This window comes from Cydia pomonella, chromosome 13 (assembly GCF_033807575.1).
Source record: "Cydia pomonella isolate Wapato2018A chromosome 13, ilCydPomo1, whole genome shotgun sequence".
NCBI lineage: Eukaryota > Metazoa > Arthropoda > Insecta > Lepidoptera > Tortricidae > Cydia > Cydia pomonella.
Window position 1 is genome coordinate 18,244,995 of NC_084715.1, and position 19,414 is coordinate 18,264,408.

The following is a 19,414-nucleotide window of genomic DNA, read 5'->3' on the forward strand; positions in this document are numbered from 1 at the left end:
AGTGTAACCAATCAACGCCAAACATGACCAAATCAAACCAGTTAACCACAAGCAATACAATTTTTGAGATGGCAAATAAAGAAGTTGAAACAGACTAACACAAATACCGTACCGAGTAAAATGCTTCTCAATTTCTACAACAAACAAGATCAAGCTCTTGGCAAAAGCGAGCTTAGAAACTCATTTAGTAGTCAAATACATTGAGTTGAGGCACGTGTAAGTTAGCATGTGTGTGACCTAGAATTGCATTCAAACATACTTAAATATTGTTTGGAGGATATTTTCTATGAAACATTATACAAACAGACGAATCCCCTGATGGGAAGTAATACGCGGACACTTTAGGGGTTGCAAGTGTGTTTCCGGCCTCTAAGATCAAGACGTCCTTTTTAGGGTTCCGTACCCAAAGGGTCAAACGGGACCCTATTACTGAGACTTCGCTGTCCGTCCGTCCGTCTGTCACCAGGCTGTATCTCAAGAACCGTGATAGCTAGACAGTTGAAATTTTCACAGATGATGTATTTCTGTTGCCGCTATGACAACAAATACTAAAAATAGAATAAAATAATTATTTCCCATACATCAAACATTTTCAAACATGTGTCAAGTTGTCTCATTTCATCATTCGTTTTAGTAACGGAATCAAGTAAGTTAGAAGTTAAATCACTGGCTATTGCTATTGGGCGCAAGCTCTTTCTATTCCAACATGACCTTGAGATCCGCAACAACTATGCGTTATCAGAGGGCGTACCGCGAAACACGAAAAACGAAATTTCGTTATCTAGAAAACGAAAATTCGATTATCGTGTTTCCTGGTAGGCCCTAAGAGAGCGCAGAAGCGCTTTTCACATTGGGCGCGGATCAGCCGCTCCGATGTGCAAGCGAGACTATGTCACTAACTTGACTGGTTAATTTAACCGTACTCTATAAGCGATTAAAAGGACGTAATCGCGTGGAGAAAAGAAGCGAGGAAGTAATCATCTCTTGTATTGTCAAATAATTATACCAGGCATCTTCAGAGTTCAGGCAAATTAACACTTTCGGTACATAATAATAAAATTTAAATTTGAAAATGTGATGGGATGGACTTGTAATGTTTTGGCGAGATCTTTATTAGATGGGAGACAGGGAGTAATAAAAGGGCGCTGTTTGAGGTGTAAGGTTCAGGTTTTATGATTTTGTATTATTTAATAACGTATTTTTTATGAATTTATGATGATCCATTATACTTTTATTTAAATCTCAAAGGCTTTTGGGACAAAATAATTAAGAACTAACTCTATAATTAACTAAGATGAATCGAATATCGTATCGATTATTACGTTTGAAACCGTGAACTCGATCATTTATGTCGCAGAGCGGCCTAAAAAACCTGGATAATCTTTAAAAGTTGTACTTAAATTTTAATTTTGGTTTTTCAAACTATAGGTATGTTCTTATAATTGATTTATTATTTTCAGTTTTATATACACTTTTCTCATCATACAATTACATCATAGACAGTATATAATATTGTAAAACAGCAGGAAATAGTCTTATGAAATTTTAACCCACTTTCTCGTACTTACAGATCTTTTCCGTGTTACTTACTGTTTTTTTAGGGTTCCGTTTGGGTAAAAAGCGTAATACTAAGATTCCATTGTCCATCTGTCTACCACCAGGCTGTATCTGTCATCTTGCTATACAGCTGAAATTTTCACAGAAAATAATAAAATAAATATTTAAGTGGGGCTCCCGTACAACAAACATGATTTTTTTGCGTAATGGTACAGAACCCTGCGTGCGCGACTCCAACTCGCGCTTGTCCGCTTTTTTGATAATTATCACTAAATCATTATCTTATCTATGAATATGCCGTGACCAATTACTACTTAGACCAAACAATTACTATTACACGCCAATGTCAATCGTCGCTTTGTACTTCGCTTCTAAAAATCAATTTATATAAAAGAATAGCTTCACAAAATAACCCTACAATACATCGCTGTCAACGCTATCGCACCATTATTTAGGCGACGGCTTTTAAAAACCGTTCTACTAATCGAGGAGACATAAATTTCTGTCGCTGGGGGACTTTCTCTCAGCTGTTTGACTTGAGTGTAAATTAATCTTTTTAAATCTGCCAATGGCCCTGAAGTTTAGCTAGCATAGCATTTTAAGCAAGTTAGGTTAGTGTTAGAAAATTAATATCTAGATATACCAACACATAGAATAACCCAATAGATTTTAAAGGTGTATTCTTGACCGCATGTAGAGACTAAACTGACATTCTGATGAAATGAAATGGAACTCTAATTTTAGATAATTCCTGAAATATTCCTTTAAATTGTATGGTGTAAGGGCCCATTGTACCTAAACTGTATGAAATGCTTAACATAACTAACGTATTTAATTTGATAAATATGAATACTGTATTCCTGTAAAAAGGTTTCTACGCCTATTTTTATCTTTTTGTAGAAGACTCGCGGACTTTTTTGTAGACCAATAAAAGAGAGACAATGCCATCATACACTATGTTGTTAGTTTTTATATCTCAAACGGATTGGGCCAGCGAGATTTTTTCAGACTTCATTAACAAATATCGTCATATTTCAACCAATGTACACTAAACCTTAACAAATTATACTTCTAACCATCCTCAAAAATCAGTCTGTTCATAGATGAAAACCGCATAAAAGTCCGTTCAGTAGTTTTGATTCAGATTATTACGATGTTTACTTACTTCTCGCTTAATATTTGTGACGAAATACGCCTACATATATGTTAACGGCACCAATCATGGAACATTTTAGAGAAAATTTGGAGTGTTTTTGATTTCACCGACATCTGTAAAATTGCTACCGCTTTACGGTTTAAAAGTTGAATGTTCAATTCGTCCTTTTTGTTTTCTATGTATTTAATGAAAGCTACTGCAGTTGGTTTCAATATTATTAACCAATTAAAACTGTGGTTTTTTGCTCCAGTCATGGAATGTATGACGCCATTCATTTTCAAAATAGCAAATATCTATGAAAAATTAAACTTAAGCAGCTCTTTGGCTCTTGTTTATGGTAAAATGTTACCAGCGATTAAAAACTGACTGTAAATACTTGTTTTACAGGATTGTCCATTACTGGTGCCTGTTCCATTATAGGGGTGTTTACTATAGTTGCCACCGCTGGGTGGTGCTGTCTTCGTGCATGGTCCGAGAACGTATTACATATCTGTTACTTAAACCTGTCAAACATGAATATGCAAGCATGAAGAAACTTTATTTATTGACAATAACAATATACATAATGGATATATACAGATGATTACTATAACTAGCTTATATCTAAAAATCTGTTACTTTATTCTGAGCCCAAAATACAAAACACAAGCCAAAGCGATACAGCCAAGCACGTATTTTAATATAACCGTTACAGTAACTGAAATTAAATAAACGCAAACCGTTATAGAAACGTTTCCTTTAAAACAGCTGTTAAAGATTCGCCACACGTACTGGTGTCTCAACAGAGAAAAATTAGGTCAACTTAAACTTACCCGGAATGTAAACTGGGGATTGTCAGTGTCTACTCGAACTTAATAAAATGGAAGAATTTATTTATAGGGACATTTTTAGCTAATTATGTTTTTGTAGCTTAAGGTTTTACTTTACTGAAGTGAATGGTGATGATCTGTCATGACAACACATAAATGTTACTGTGTATCAACTGCCATTGACATATATCTAAAGACGGGCCTTCTGGGCAATAAGAATGGGGCCAGTACAGCAGTGTCATGCACATGAATTCGAGCCAATCGTGCAGTCTAACGCCACAACTCGATTGGTTAATGAGTTCGCATCGCGCGCGATTGGTCGCAACTATTTTTCATAAAGACTGCATGATTAGCTCGACTTCGTGAAAGACACCACTGAACTAGCACCATTCTTAGTACCCGTAAGGCCCGTCCTTAGAATATGCCAATGTCAACTGCCAAGTGTTGCTACTGAGTGTCGCCTCTTTGATAGAGACACTGCCTCTCGTTAGGGGTATCGGCGTTAAGTGACACCAAGCGTCAATTGTCAGGAGAGTTGATATCTCACCTATCAGGAAGCGACACACTTCTTTCTGAAGGATAGGGTGGTTCATGTTCGAGTAGAACAATTTCAAACTCTAGCCAGAAGAAGCGTATGTCTTTCCAATCACGGAACAATGGTGTTCCGGACTTTTGGGAAGCGTGCGCAGAACCGAAGCCAACACGTGGGGGCCCTTTTGACAGTTTAATGGAATGTAAAGGGTACACCGACCGGATATACCTTGCCCGTGGCATGAGGCACACGCAGAGGCAGCACCCGCCAGGGTGTAAGGACTATTGAGAGTTGATGGAATTAAAAATGAACTAGGTAATTGGGTGAAAGCGATGGACTAAGTACTGACGGTGACTCGCCCTCACAAGATGGGCCCCCACAAAAAGCGACATCTAGGATGGCTCAAGCACAACTCCAGTGTGAGCGGCTCAGGGGTGACGAGAGGTGTACGCCGCTTTAAACCCAGTGGCTGTTAATAGCCACTGTGCCAACTCGCGCCTTATGCATATTTCACTTCCACCCCTGGAGCTTATAGCTCTAACGACTCCACTCTGGCCGGCCGGCTAAGGCAAGCGCGATGCAAAGAATCCTGTCCCACCCGCCCTCCTTGCGGATAACAGAACTCGGGTAAGAGGGGTCGCTACTCCCCAACAGCTCTCCACAAGCTGGCCTACGCTATTGTCCTGATTGTTACAAATCTGTCATCCATTTGAAACTTAGCTCCATACTATCGCAAGACAATCTAGTGGCCAGATTCTAACACAAAGATACGTCAAACATTAGGTCTAGATAAGATATGGATTGGATATGTCAATATCAAAAGTGACGTTTCTTCAAACAATAACGTCACTTTTGACATTGAAACATCCGATCAATATCGTATCTATACCTAATATTTGACGTATATTAAAGTTCGAATAGGGCCGTAAAATCCTCGTAAAGACAGAGCTGCTGAAATTTAATCGCCTTAAAGCAATGGAGCAATAACATTTTCGTAATAAGTAAAGTTTCGTAAGGATTAAATCGTAAAACCGTATGGCCCATTACATAGCCTTAATTCCAGTTTTTGAGCGGTCGCTGAGTTTAACCCATCGCCGGTTTTTATGCGGGAAGAAAAAAATACTTTTAAGTTATGGATTTTATTAGACACTCAAAGTAATATGACAATTTTTTTTTAATGTAGGTATTTGTAACTAAGAGTGCCTTTGCTAATTCTTGGTATTAGTAACCGAGCGGACCTCAGGCTCCTATGAGCCGTGACAAAAATGCCGGGACAACGCGAGGAAGATGATGATTAGGCATTTGTAACAATTTTAGCAAGACGTTAGCATACGGCCCGCCTGATTGTCAGCAGTCTCCGTAGCCTATGTACTCCTGCAACTCCAGAGGAGTTACATGCGCGTTGCCGACCCTAAACCCAGCCCCCATCGTTGAGCTCTGGCAACCTTACTCACCGGCGGGAACACAACACTATGAGTAGGGTCTAGTGTTAGTTTAGTGTTTAGTTTTCTGTAAGATGGGCTCTGCTCTAGATCTAGAATGACATCCACTGGTTGTGTCCTACCACACAAAGCGAGATGACATTCACAATGCCCGTACCTCTCTTTTGGACGTAGTTTAAGGACGTACCCGGGTCCGAAAAATTATAATCACATTTCGCATTTCATTAATATTATAGACTAAAATAATAATTATAATAAGTAATTTCATCATTGGCAATAAAGCCTATAGAAACATTGTCAGGTAGGGCGACAACGTTTTTCAAGGCTGTGTAAGCCAACACGGGAGCGGCAAACACGGCACAAGCCTGGCAGTTGTAATTCGCCCGCGATTTCAACCTAGACTCCCTTTTCCAGCGGTGGCAGCATTTTTACCGCCTGTCCCTTTCGCACTTACGTACTTGTTAAAACGTGACAGGCATAGTGACAGGCGATAAAATTGCTGCAACCGCGAGTTTTAAAATCGTTGACTTCTCGATACGATAAGTTATACGTATCGCGCCCGTTTATGACAAGAGTCCCATATTTAATATTTTTGATCGAGTAAATTAAACCCCCATGATTTATAGTGTAAATTGCTATTGTTATCGCGATATCGCAGTATTATAACTTATTTCGCCGCATTGAACTGTGTATTCTCATTGCTATGCGAGCTCGAGGGAGACGAGCTCTGAGGAGAGGCGAGATCTAAGGCGATTTGAGATCGGATCCCAAATGAGATCTCAGGCGGACTAGTGTAAAGATAATACTTACAGTGTGTATTTTTGATATAACCTCAAACTTAAACTAGACGTAAGTTTAAGTGCTATAAAACAATTCTGAAAGATTTTTTTTACTTTAGTCTTCTCTACCAGAGCATAAATTTTTTTTCGAGCGGGAATGTATTTTATACATCACGATCACTTGTGACAGTTGTGACGTCGCGTCGTTAATGAGACGTTTTGAGTTAAAACAAAGTAGTGATACATTCGTTGTTGAATTATTTTGTATGAAAAAATAAAAGTCGTCCATTTTTTATAAAACTTATGAAAGTGTGTCAATTACAGCCTAAACTAACTGCCCTTTGATTATGTGTTCGTATCAAAAATACACGTTGAATATGTATGGGCTGCCAGTGTCAAATACACCCATTATAATGTGACTTGTTGAAAATACAAATCAAAGTATAGTTAAATATAGTTTTTTTGAAGCAATAAAATAAATAAATAGTTGTAAAAAATGTGTGCTTCAACTAACACTGGTTTCACTTACTATGACCGATGGTAACTACGTATACCACTGGATGTTAATTGTTTATTGTTTATTGTTTATTGTTAATTGCCAGAGGGCACGCGACGACCTTCGCCTACTGTCGAAGATAATTCTAATAAACTTTAGTTTGGGTTCCGCGTGTTCCCGCCTATTGCACTATGTTTTACGCCACCCCTACGACTCGGACTAGACGCACGCCACCGGCGGTGCGGCGAGCGGCAAATGGAGGCCGTTCATACATTTGGTCGAACGCAATGTATTAATGGCCTTGATTTCCCGCTCGCCGCACCACCTTACGCCTATATTGCGCTAGTGCATGTGCGTCTAGAGATGAGTAGTGTCAATGCACGCACCACCACATCGCGTATTGTCGAAGTTAATTCTAATAACTTCCGTCTGTGTTCCGTACGTTCCCGCCTATTGCATTATTTACGCCACCACTATATTTAGGCCATATATGTAATAGCGCGGCTTACGCGGGCGATGACTCGCGAATGCGACGCGGCGAGGCGCGGCGCGGCGGCCCAACGGCATTCGGAGATCGCCCACGTAGGACACTTCCATAGGTATCAAAGGATTGAATTCACCCGCGCCGCGCCGCTTCGCGTTCGCAAGTTATTCGCTCAGGTAAGACACTGCCTTAGATTTGCATGCTGTGCATGTACGACTAAGAAGATGGACTTTCTTTCAAATATAAAGTACCAAATTTTGTAGTTCCTTTTTTTTGCAAATAAATTATTATGGATTATTAATGGAGGCCGTTCATACATTTGGACGAACGCAATGTATAAATGGCCTTGATTTACTGGTCGCCGCGCCGCCCGCCATTCGTCTAGTTTGCAGCTTATAACGAGTGTTTCCTGTAACAGGAGCAATAAATTAAACTGTAGGCCGTACTCCTCAAACTCACCAGCATTTGTTCAGCAACTTTAAAAAATAACTTATGTTTAAATTTTTATTACACATTGAAGTTAATTCTAAGACGCAATGTATTGCGAATGTTGTTACGTTTAAAGCGTGACAAGCAACGTCAAACACACTGATGTCAGCGTACATTGAAAATAATATTAAATTTGTATGAAAAAGATAAAATCTAAAGATTTCATGATATTAAAAGTTGTTAATCAAAAGTTATATCGTTTTAGGAGTACAATATGTGGTTTCATTATTTGCTCGTGTTACAGGAAACCTATACCTATACAGTACATGTGCGCAGAGATGGGTAGTGTTAGTGCACGCGACGCCATCGCCTATTGTCGAGGATAATTCTAATAAACTTTCGTTTGTGTTCCGTACGTTCCCACCTATTGAATTCTGTGGCCCTAGTGAAAAAGGGTACAAGTCTCTGGCAGCACAGGAGTAAAGGGGTGTAAGTTCCACGTAACACTTATGCCCTTATACACCTAAACAGCCAGAGACTTGTACCCTTTTTCACTAGGGCCACAGAATTATTTATGCCACCACAATCTGTATTACCCTAGTTCGCACCAAGATATGGGTAGTGTCAGTGCACGCGACACCATCGCGCTGTTTCTGTAAATTTGCTTGATAAACTTGACAGACGGATTTGTCATAATCGTGCAGTGCATTAGCCAAACATTCATACATGTGGTCGAACGCAATGTATGAATGGCCTTGATTCGCCGGTCGCCGTGCCGCCGTTCGCGTGCGTCCAGTTTGCGACCTATATACCTATACAGTGCTTGTGCGCAGGGATGTGTAGTGTCAGTGCACGCGACACCATCGCGCTGTTTCTGTAAATTTGCTTGATAAACTTGACAGACGGATTTGTCATAATCGTGCCGTAATGTGGTGGCGAACGTCACCCATTTTATTTTTTAACAAGCAGAAACGTCTGCGAACGATGCTATTAAGCTTAGAAATTTAAAAGTGGAATTACTGTCTTGGGTGAGACTTGAACTCACGGCCTCTGGTCACCCATTATATCAAGAAAATTGACGGATACAGCTAGGATTGCCAACCGTCCCGCTATATGCGGGACGTCCGGTTTCTGGGGCCATATAGTACGCGTCCCGCAAAAGGCCCGCGCGGGACGCCAATTGGTACTTTTTTTAGGCTAGACTAGATTATAAGCACACAAACGAACGTTCAGTTGTTAACTGGAGAAATTTGAGAGCGCGTGATTTTAATTTGAATATACTTGGACGCGGTATACGAGAACACCGTGCGCTTACTCGCTTGCTCGGTCTTAAATTAATCAGCTTTCATTTTTGATACCCTTCAATAGGTCAGGCCAATTACCCAGTTAGGCCGGTTGGAGGAGTCCCGCATTTATAACCAAGTCCCGCAATTTGATCACTAATATACCGCAAATCTGTGCATTAAGGTTGGCAATTGTGCACTAAGATACAGCGCAATCGACGTCGCATCAGTAATGTCGCATCAGTGCAGCTGCAGTTACCATCAGAATGTCACTTTAACTCGTAGCCGATAAAGTTAGTTTCCCGGTATGTAGTGAAAGTGCTTCGTATAGGCGAAACGACAATGTGTCGTGACTAGCGATACGAGTATGAGATCATACTCGTTATTCTATTTACCTATTCACCGCTGCTATGCATGAAGATAAACTATCACATGTTTCTCGTGGTAATAAAGTCGACAGCCATCTTTTAGTAGAAAATCACGTATTTTCATAATGCCGGGCGCTCCATAAGATGGCAACCGTTCCATAAAGGTTAACGCTCATTTATCATCTCCGAGCTTGCAAACGCCGAGTCAACCCGATGTCAATATTCGAAATACGGCTCCGCACCCTATAAATTTCCCACCGCGATGTGAAAAACTGGATGAACTTTTGCGTTTCACTGATTTAAATTTGGATTAACGTTATATGTTATTGCGATCAGAGTCAGCCACTACCGTTTTCTAACCGAACGACGAATATGGAACCTCAACCCGATACAGTGATAATATCAATAATATTGTCAGTGCCAATTATCCTATATTTAAATTCGTTGACAAGTATGCCATGACGTTTGGTGTGGTCGATAGCTAGGCACATTCTGATAACTACACAATGATTACTTTTTAAACATTCTTGTGTATTGCCACTCATGCCTCTTCAGAGATAAATAAATGAGATTTATTTTGGGATATTCTTACACAAGTCAACCTTGTCCCACAGTGCACAGTAAGCTCAATAAGCCTTGATCTGGCGTAGTCGGTAGTGATCCTGCCTATGTTCAAGGTTAGGTTGAAATCCCGGTAAGGGCATTTATTTTTATGATGAACACAGATATTTGTTCCTGAGTCATGGATGTTTTCTATGTATTTAAGTACATATCTGCATCTTATCGTCGACTGAGTACTCACAACACAAGCCACCTTGAGCTTACTATAGGGCCTATACAATTTATGTCCTATAATGCATTTTTTTTAGTTAAACTCAACCAAAAGGGAATAAAAGGAACTCTCATAGAGACCATCATTCGACGCAATAGCTATAACAATAGGGAAATATTGCGAATAGGCGCCTAGTGATGTATGCTACATCCTTAAGGCCTTCAGCGGTGGCATAAGACGACGGTCGCTGACGCCATTTCTCACCGCCGCGCCGCGCAGTGCCTTAACTTGAGTTATGATATTATTATACGTAAATCCAAATATTTTATCGGATTTGGCGAAATCTTGGCGTTAACTTAAAGGCCTCATGGATCATATTGTGCAGACCCAAATCATAAAAAAACGTTCACACTTTTAATGATTTGTATCTGCAAAATCTGGCTTATGATTGTTCATTAGAACGGGGGCTAGTTTTTATAACATAAAAAAAGATGAATAAGTACTCTCATAAGTAATGAAAACGGACTCCTTTATACAGAAATATCCAAAGAAAGCCACCCGATTCCATTCCAATGCTCTTGAGTGGTAGGTACCTAGGTACTTTAGGGTGGTCATTATATTCATTCTCGAAATTCCCAATTTTTGCGTAGTACTTACCGTTTATGTTATTTGATATTGAATTAACTTTTTTTAACGACTTTTATCGGTTACAACTTCTTTTTTTTTCACTTAAACCTAATTATTTAATTATTGAAGTAGTATTAAGTAGACCACTTATTTCTATTCCCAAAATCTGTCTGATTTGTTATTAAATTTATGAACACAACAAATTACTATTAAAAACTGCCTATTAAGCAACATAATGAAAAAAAAACGAAAAAAAAAAATATGGCTCAATTCCCTAATATAAACAAACCTAATGTAAAACCTGCCATCACGCAAAACCATAACAGCCATTGAAAAACTCATTCGATTCTATACCTTACTCTCTAGCAATAAATTCCAAATTTGAATTGGTTTTCCAATGGTGGTTATGCGTGGTGTGACAATTATACGGGCACCACGCATTTAGCCGTTACATATATTAAAAAACTCATTCGTTTCTTTACCTTATTCCCTCGACATAAATTCCAAATTCAAACAGAATAAGTGTACCAGTGGCAGGTCCACCAACACAAACAACTAATTGGACACGCGAAACGAAAATCCGTTTTGTGAATCACGACATTTTGTACCTTATTTTTGTTTTTATTTGGCTAAAGGTACGAAATTATATTAGTTTTAAATAGTATGTACAGCTATGATGGTAGGTATGTAGGAGGGCTCCTCTACACGATGGCCGAGCGTAGGCCACTCGTAGGGACGCAGCTATGCGGTGGAATGAGATAGCAATATCACTTGCTCCCTCTAACGTATAAATGCGTCCCTTGGACTGGCCTACGCTGGGTCATCGTGTAGGGGAACCAGGAAGTGGGACTGGGCGGGTCACGTCTGCCGCATGCATCCGGATAGGTGGGCTAGTATACCCACCAAGTGGATGCCGCAAGTGAAGCGCGGACGTGGCAGGCCCAGACGGAGAGTGCGGGACGATTAGACACCTTCGTCAGTAACTGGCCAGAAACAGCTCGACAACGGGAGCTGTGGAAATCACGGGGAGACCCCTTCGCTCAGCAGTGGCGCATTACTTGTAACATTTGCTTGTAATGTATCGTTCACGGCGATCGTTACAAGTCAGTCGCCACCTTTGTAACACTCAAAGGGATTCGCGTAAAAACCGACAGCCGAGTGGAGCACCCGGTGCTCGCGTCGAGCGGCTCGGCTCGCTGCACTGACTGTTGTAATGCTCGGGTTGTATCACGTTACATTACACCGAAATGTTACAAGTCAGTCGCCACCTTAACGGGCTAACTAAAAAAAAGGAAGGCCATTTCATTTAAAGTTGTATACGTAAACTTTTATCAAATGTGTTTTTTATGTTAAACAGTTGTGATCAGAATCACGAGTTCTTTCGATCCTACCATGAGAAAAAAAGTTCTTTAAAATGTCCTTCCAAGGGACAAAAATGTATCGAAAATTTCAAGGGTTCCGTTAAGGTCATACAAAATCTATGAGAAATGGTAACCGAATGGAAACAAAAATATTCGAACACTTTTTTCTCCTATTAGGATTGCAAGAACTCATGATTCTCGGCCCGATTCGAACTTTAAGTTAGGTACGACCAAAGTTTCCTAAAGATGCGATATGGGTTGTATATGTCAGTGTCAAAAGTAATTTTCTTGTTAAGGAAGGTGGAGGTAAGGAAATAAATCTCCATGTACCAAAAAGTGTCATCAAAATACCTTAAATAGGTGGCGCTACAATACCTAGAATACTTGAACAAAAAAATCAAATCATAGACAGTGCACTTCACTCCGTCAATAGCGCCTAGGTTCTTCGCTACTCTAGCGCTACTCTGGAGAGATTTGGAACCATTATTTATAGCGGACAGTTGGACACTTTTGCAACAGTTCTACCATAAGAGATATCACTCCTCTTAATTCCACACTCCATAGTTTTTGTTTAAAGAAACGTCACCTTTGACACTGACATATCTAATCCATACCTCTATAGTATCTTTAGCAAATGTTTGACGTATAAAGTTCTGATCGGGTCGTCTGAGTATAAATAGCATACAATATTCCAAATTTGAAAAAAACTAAAATTACCCAAGTTACGGTTTACTTTTACTAACACTCAGTTATTCTAGAATTTAATGCCTGCTTTGGCACAACAAACTCATTTTTTTATTGGGAAAAGGTAAGCATTAGACCACAATCTCACTGATGGTAAGTGCCGATGCAGTCTAGGATGGAACATGCTTACCTAAAAGATGTTTATTTACTCTTGATTCAAAAAGATCCAAGTTATAGTAGACTGGGGATAGATTCGCAGAAAGTGATTCCACTCCTTTTATGGTTTACTTACTTGCACGACATGTTTCGCAGAGCCTACTAGCTTACACTTCACTATTTAACTAAAACACTTTAAGATTTAAGCTCTCGTGCGAGTGGCTAAAAATTCTCGAGTTACACCGTAAAATTAGTTTATTATTCCATTGTACTCAAGAAAATATCATTTTATTTCTTTTTTGGTACGCTTTTTAGCCTTACCGTTAGACAATTTGAAGATTAAGGCTTCATTTTAACTTTTCATAACTTCTTATTACTTTATTTCAAAAATCCTTGAAGTAAAAACATTACAACACCATTTGGAATCTGCCCAACTTCTTTCACTGGCCGCTATTAACTTTCATCCAATCAACAGCAAGGACTTTTTCACTAGAAAAATATAATATTCCGCAACTACCACTATTTCTGATGCAGTTGGATAGTTTCCAAGCTACATTTTATAGAACCAGCCTTATGGAACCCTGTAATGGACTATTTTGGTCGACGTGGCAAAGAACGGGTAGGTCTACTTTTATTGGTTATGCTAAGATACCAGATTGCTCCTAGAAACAAAACATTTGCCACCTAGGTTTAGGGTGACAAGGTTACAAGATCACTAGGTTTGTGTTAGGTTAGGGTAGTTTAGGACTTTGTCGCAGTGTTGGGAAAGTGTCGAGTCTTAAAGACCTTTGAGACTAAATATATTGAAATTCGAACTCGAGAGATTTAGAGTCAGACCAAGTTGGCAGTGATTTTGACAGCCCAGACGGTGCACGTGTTATTTTAAATGTCAAAATTCTGTCTGTGCTATCAAAATCGCTGCCAACTTAACTTGGTCTGACTCTAAACTACTTAGAAACTATAGTCTCAAGTATTTTCTAATAAACGCGGTTACAAAACTATTTAAGGCGCTTTAGTTTCACCTAAATACTTCAACATTCACTGAAAAATGCTGAACTCATTAAGTAATTCAAAAAATAACTGAATTGAAGTAATAAAGAAATAAATTTTGATCAATATCTTAAAACCGATTTTGTAATTACTAACCAACCTGATGGCCGGTGTAACAACCATAACATATAATAGCGATGCATAGTTCGCAAGTTCTTATTTTGTGTGTAAGTAGTACCTGGGTCAAAATTATTTTCGTTGTCATGTTTCTGACCACTCTGTCACGCTTGTATCTGTTTTCCATCAAATAAATAAAAAAATCGAGTGCTATTGTATGTCTTTCTAGCTTCAGACTATATTTTACGTGAAAAAACAAAATTTCTTCTCATACAAAAAGCTCCACTCCGTCACATTTTTTGGGAACAAAAACAAGACAACGAAAAGAATTTTGACCTGCCTAACAAAATATTATGATAAATAGTAACATTTCTTTCAGTGTTTATGATGCAGTCTTTCTCATAGGACGTGAAAACAATACAAAATCCAACACAAAACATACAACGAAACAACAAATATATCTGTACCTCCAGTGTAAATTTATTCGATAGCGAAACGTGACGAATGCGTTTGCGTTCAGCCTCATTTTGTATGGGATTTTGAGTTTCCAAAACGTCCCGTTTGGCGCGCTGTTTCTAAATCCCATACAAAATGAGACTTATCGCAAACGCGTACGTCACGTTTCGCTATCGAATAAATTTACACTAGGGGCTCTGATGTCAATCTCCCAGTGCACAGAATCATAAATTAAGGACAAGTTCTCCAAATTTCGACCAAACACTGAGCAAGCTTTTGACAGCACTAAATAAATATATTAGTCATAGGTCGCGTTTAAAAGAGTAGTTAACGCGAAAATTTTAAAGGAAATTCCTCGTAAAAATTTGAGCGTGACTTGTAACTATTTATTAAGTTATTGTAAATCAGGCTTTAGTTATAGCATTATAAAATAATATTTTTAACTCTCACGCAATTTAATTTCTTACTAGAAACAATAAATTACGTTACTTTATTGACAATAACAATATAAGGTGTGGGTAGGTGAATAAAACTGAGCAACATCTTGTGCACAACATTTATTATTTAAAAATATTTATTAACAACTTTTGGCAACTAAAACTAAATCAAATCTATGTATTTTTAGTGCTAATCACCTACCAGTAATTTCCTTGTTTGTTTCCAAAAAGTTACACCTTTTTGTCTCACATTATTAATAAATATTTTTTGACACAACACAATGGCTGAAGTAGCTTCTATCAAAGATTCTGTGTCAGGCTTGGCAGACTTCTTTAAACAGCAGATGGCTGAGTTTCAAAGTAGCCTCAGCAAAGCAGACCCAGCTAGCCCCACGGTTGCTTCAGTGTCATCCAGCTTTGCCGCCTTCAAGGAGTTTGTACTGAAAGCTCTCGACATGCTTCAAAAGCAAGTGGATCTTGTGACTCGCCAGGTGGATCAAATAGAGATACGCTCCCGTCGCAGCATGCTGCTGGTGCATGGTATCGCAGAGGCAGAGTCTGAAGATACAGCGGTTCTTGTGGTCAATGCACTTCAGGCCACCCGTGACAACTTAGCCGCTGTGGATATCAAGCGAAGCCATCGGTTGGGCGGGCGCAGTGGCCGCGACAAGAAACCTCGCGTTGTTCTTGTTGAGTTTAAAGACACTGCAATCCGAGACGACGTTTGGTTCAACAAAGTGGAACTAAAGGGTTCCGGGGTGACGCTGGGTGAGTTTTTAACTAAGCCGCGACACGCTGCGTTCATGGAGGCCCGCGAACGCTTTGGCATCCGCAGCTGCTGGACGCGAAACGGTGACGTGTATATCCTCGGGAAGGATGGGGTGAAGCATCGTGCGAACTCCATTACTGAAGTCAAGTCTCTTCCAACCACACTGTCCGCTGCTGTGGCAGCGCCTGCCGGACCGTCCGTGGCCTTATCTCCGACCCCGATTAATAAGGCAGCTCCCGAGGCGAAGCAAGAGCCGAATAAGAGGTCCAAGCGTGGAGTCTCGAAGTCCCGATCATAAGATGATTGTTTGATGACTATTAATACTGTTCTGTGCGAGGCGAACTCTTGAATTTGATCGTGTTATAATCCTGTTTTTCTGTTTGTTCGCAATTAGTCGGGTAACATGTTATATTCTACCTCCTTTTTTATTTCATTTAATGTATCGTTTGACTTTGTTTATATCTGTATAGTCTTTCTAGTTTGCTGTCACTTAAGTCACTTTTGACATACCCGTTCAGTGTTGCCATAATAAAAATTGCGTTTTGTTTTTCCTATGTACCGTAATTATCTTATACGCTGTCATGTGAGATAACGTTGTAACTGCTAACTACGGAAGGTGGAGATGAAATTCCACACTTCATAATTGTAACTTAATTTATTTTCTTCTAGTATGCTGGCAGGTAGCGTTAGTGCCCTAGTGTATTAACTTTACTTTTATATTTATTTGTATTAAGTCTAATTTATCGATATTTATTATATATATTTTGTTTTGTTTATCTATGTCCAGCCATAGCAGTGCCTCTGATCTTGATAATTTTGTGTCATTCTCTTCAGGTGAAAGTGTTACTGACGACAGTTTTAAGAGCTTGCCACCGTCACTCCATGATTTACTTAGCTCAGAATTCTGTGACGTTAGTAAAAATTTTAATATTGTTCATATTAATGCTCAAAGCATTCCAGCGCACTACAGTGACTTGAGTGCGACGTTTGATTTAAATAATGTTCATGCGGTCCTAGTTTCAGAATCCTGGCTCAAACCCTGTTTGCCATCCACTTCTTTTTCTTTACCAGGATTCCACCTAATACGTAACGATCGCTTGGGCAGAGGTGGTGGTGGAGTTGCTATCTATCTACGTTCCCATATCCCCTTTTCCATTATAGGCACCTCAGCACACTCTCCTTGCTCAGACACCGCTGAGTTTCTTTTTCTCGAAATCTCTGTCTCCCATACGAAGCTTCTCCTTGGGGTCTTCTATTCTCCGTCACTAACTGTCAATTATTTCGCTTCTCTTGAAAAACTCATTGAAGATCTCATGCCTTCGTATGACCACCACATTATAATGGGGGATTTTAATACCTGCCTCCGCAGAGACGACCATCGGTCGCGGTCTCTTAAATCCCTGGCGCATGCCTGTAAATTGAATATCCTCCCTTCTGGCCCTACGCACCACTTTCCAAATTGTACTCCGTCCCTTCTTGACCTTACTCTCACGTCCTCGCTTTCTCATGTTGTCAAGTATGGCCAGCATCCTGCTGATGCTTTCTCATATCATGACCTTCTTTTTCTTTCTTACAAAGTAAGACCTCCAAAGCCTAAAGCTAAAGTACTTCTTCAGCGTAATTTTAGTAAGATGGATGTAGCTAAACTTCGTGAAAGCGCATCGGCAATTGACTGGGGTGTTATCTCTAGAGCTGCCTCTGTTGACGATCAAGTGTCAGTTTTTAATTCCTTACTGACCCAACTCTATGACGAGCACGCCCCAGTCCGCTCGATTAAGGTGAAGCATCTTCCTGCTCCTTGGCTTACTGACGAAATCAAGGCGCTATTGGAGAAAAAGAACTCTGCCAAATCTAGGTACAAGTTGAACACGTCTGATGCTAACAGAGCTCGCTACCACGCCCTACGTAACCGCTGTAGCACCATTTGTCGGGATGCTCAGCGACGCCATATTCACCAGTCTGTTGAAAATGGTGACCCGGCGAAAGTATGGAAATTTCTTAAGTCACTAGGAGTTGGAAAGTGTCAACAAAACTGCCCTAAAGATATTAACTTCGATCAGCTTAACAAGCATTTTTCCACTTCTGCTGAATTTAGTGGCCCTGATAAAGTTAAGACTCTTGACTACCTCTCTTCTCTTCCAACTCCTGACTCGTCTCCCTTTTGTCTTGTTCCTTTTACCGACACTGATATTAAGAAGAGCGTACTGTCCATAGCGTCTAATGCCGTTGGGGTCGATTGTATTAGCCGTAAAATGATCCTTCCTCTCCTTGACCTACTCACCCCTGTCATTTCCATCATTCTTAATAATTCAATTTCAACCAGCTCCTTTCCTTCACTTTGGAAGGACGCCTGTATCGTTCCGATCCCTAAAACGTCTAAACCTTCTTCATTTTCAGATTATCGTCCCATCTCAATTCTCCCTTTCCTGTCCAAAATTCTTGAGCGTCTCGTTCACCAACAGCTTACATCGTACCTTAACACAAATAATCTTTTAAATCCCTTCCAGTCTGGCTTCCGTCCTGGGCATAGTACGGCTACTGCACTCGCGAAGATCACTGACGACATCCGGGCGGGGATGAATGATCAAAAATTGACGGTATTAACGCTGCTAGATTTTAGCAATGCGTTTAATACCGTTGATTTTGATATTCTCCTTGGAACACTACGCTCTCTGAATATATCTCCTGCGGTAGTCGAATGGTTTCGTAGCTACTTGATTGGTCGTCGGCAGCGCATAAAGGTAGATGATTCCCTTTCTTCTTGGTGCAACACGTTGGCTGGCGTTCCGCAAGGCGGCGTGTTGTCTCCTTTATTGTTCTCCATATTTATAAATTCAATTACTTCTAACCTTACTTCACATTATCACCTTTATGCCGATGATCTTCAGATTTACTTGCAGGGCGTCACTGGCGATCTCGTGTCCATCATCAATAGGGTGAATAGCGACTTAGAGGAAATCTCGAAATGGAGTCGCAGTTTTGGCCTAAAAGTTAATCCGTCTAAGACACAGACTATTATAATAGGTAGCCCAAAACTGCTTCCCAGAATCGACTTTAACAACCTCTCACCTATTTACTTTAATGGTGTTTTGATTCCCTACTCGCAGCAAGTAAAAAACCTTGGCATCATTATGGACAGTACCTTATCGTGGGGACCTCAGGTGGCCGAAGTTAGCAGGAAGATGTTCGTGGCAGTTAGCTCACTCAGGAGATTACGGAACTTCCTTCCCATTCCTACGAAAATTGCTCTCGCACAAACTCTTCTCCTCCCTATTCTGGATTACGCTGACGTTGCTTATCTCGATCTCACTGAGGAGCAACTTAATAAGCTTGAGCGTATCCAAAATGTGTGCATACGGTTTATATTTGGGTTACGCAAATATGACCATGTCTCTCACTTCCGTTCGCAGCTCAAGTGGCTCCCTATTCGCTTACGTCGTAACTCTCACGTTTTGTCCCTTCTGTATTCCATTCTTTTTAACCCCGCGACTCCCCGCTATCTCAAGAACCGTTTCAGTTACCTCCGTTCTGTTAGGTGCTCCCAGAACTTGCTTCTTTCTGTACCATCATCCTCTTCTAAATTTTATAATCATTCTTTCACGTCTCAGGCTATCCGACTATGGAATTCTCTGCCGATAGATTTAAGGCGCGCTCAATCTCCTAATTCTTTCAAGAGACTCATTAAACTTCACTTTTTACCTGCTCCGTAA

General features: G+C 40.0%; 2 protein-coding genes across 6 annotated transcripts in view; one reads left to right on the forward strand and one right to left on the reverse strand.

Moving 5' to 3' along the window:
• LOC133524477 (calmodulin-A-like) overlaps window positions 1-19,414 on the reverse strand; it is a 356,565-nt gene that overhangs the window by 207,974 nt on the left and 129,177 nt on the right. The window lies entirely within an intron of this gene.
• Window positions 15,031-16,143, forward strand: LOC133524457 (uncharacterized). Its single transcript, XM_061860493.1, has one exon. The coding sequence runs from the start codon at window positions 15,217-15,219 to the stop codon at window positions 16,000-16,002; it is 786 nt and encodes a 261-aa protein (XP_061716477.1). The 5' UTR covers window positions 15,031-15,216; the 3' UTR covers window positions 16,003-16,143.

Excerpts from the sequence above, each read along its gene's own strand:
- LOC133524457 (XM_061860493.1), top strand. The coding sequence starts at position 15,217 with ATGGCTGAAGTAGCTTCTATCAAAGATTCTGTGTCAGGCTTGGCAGAC.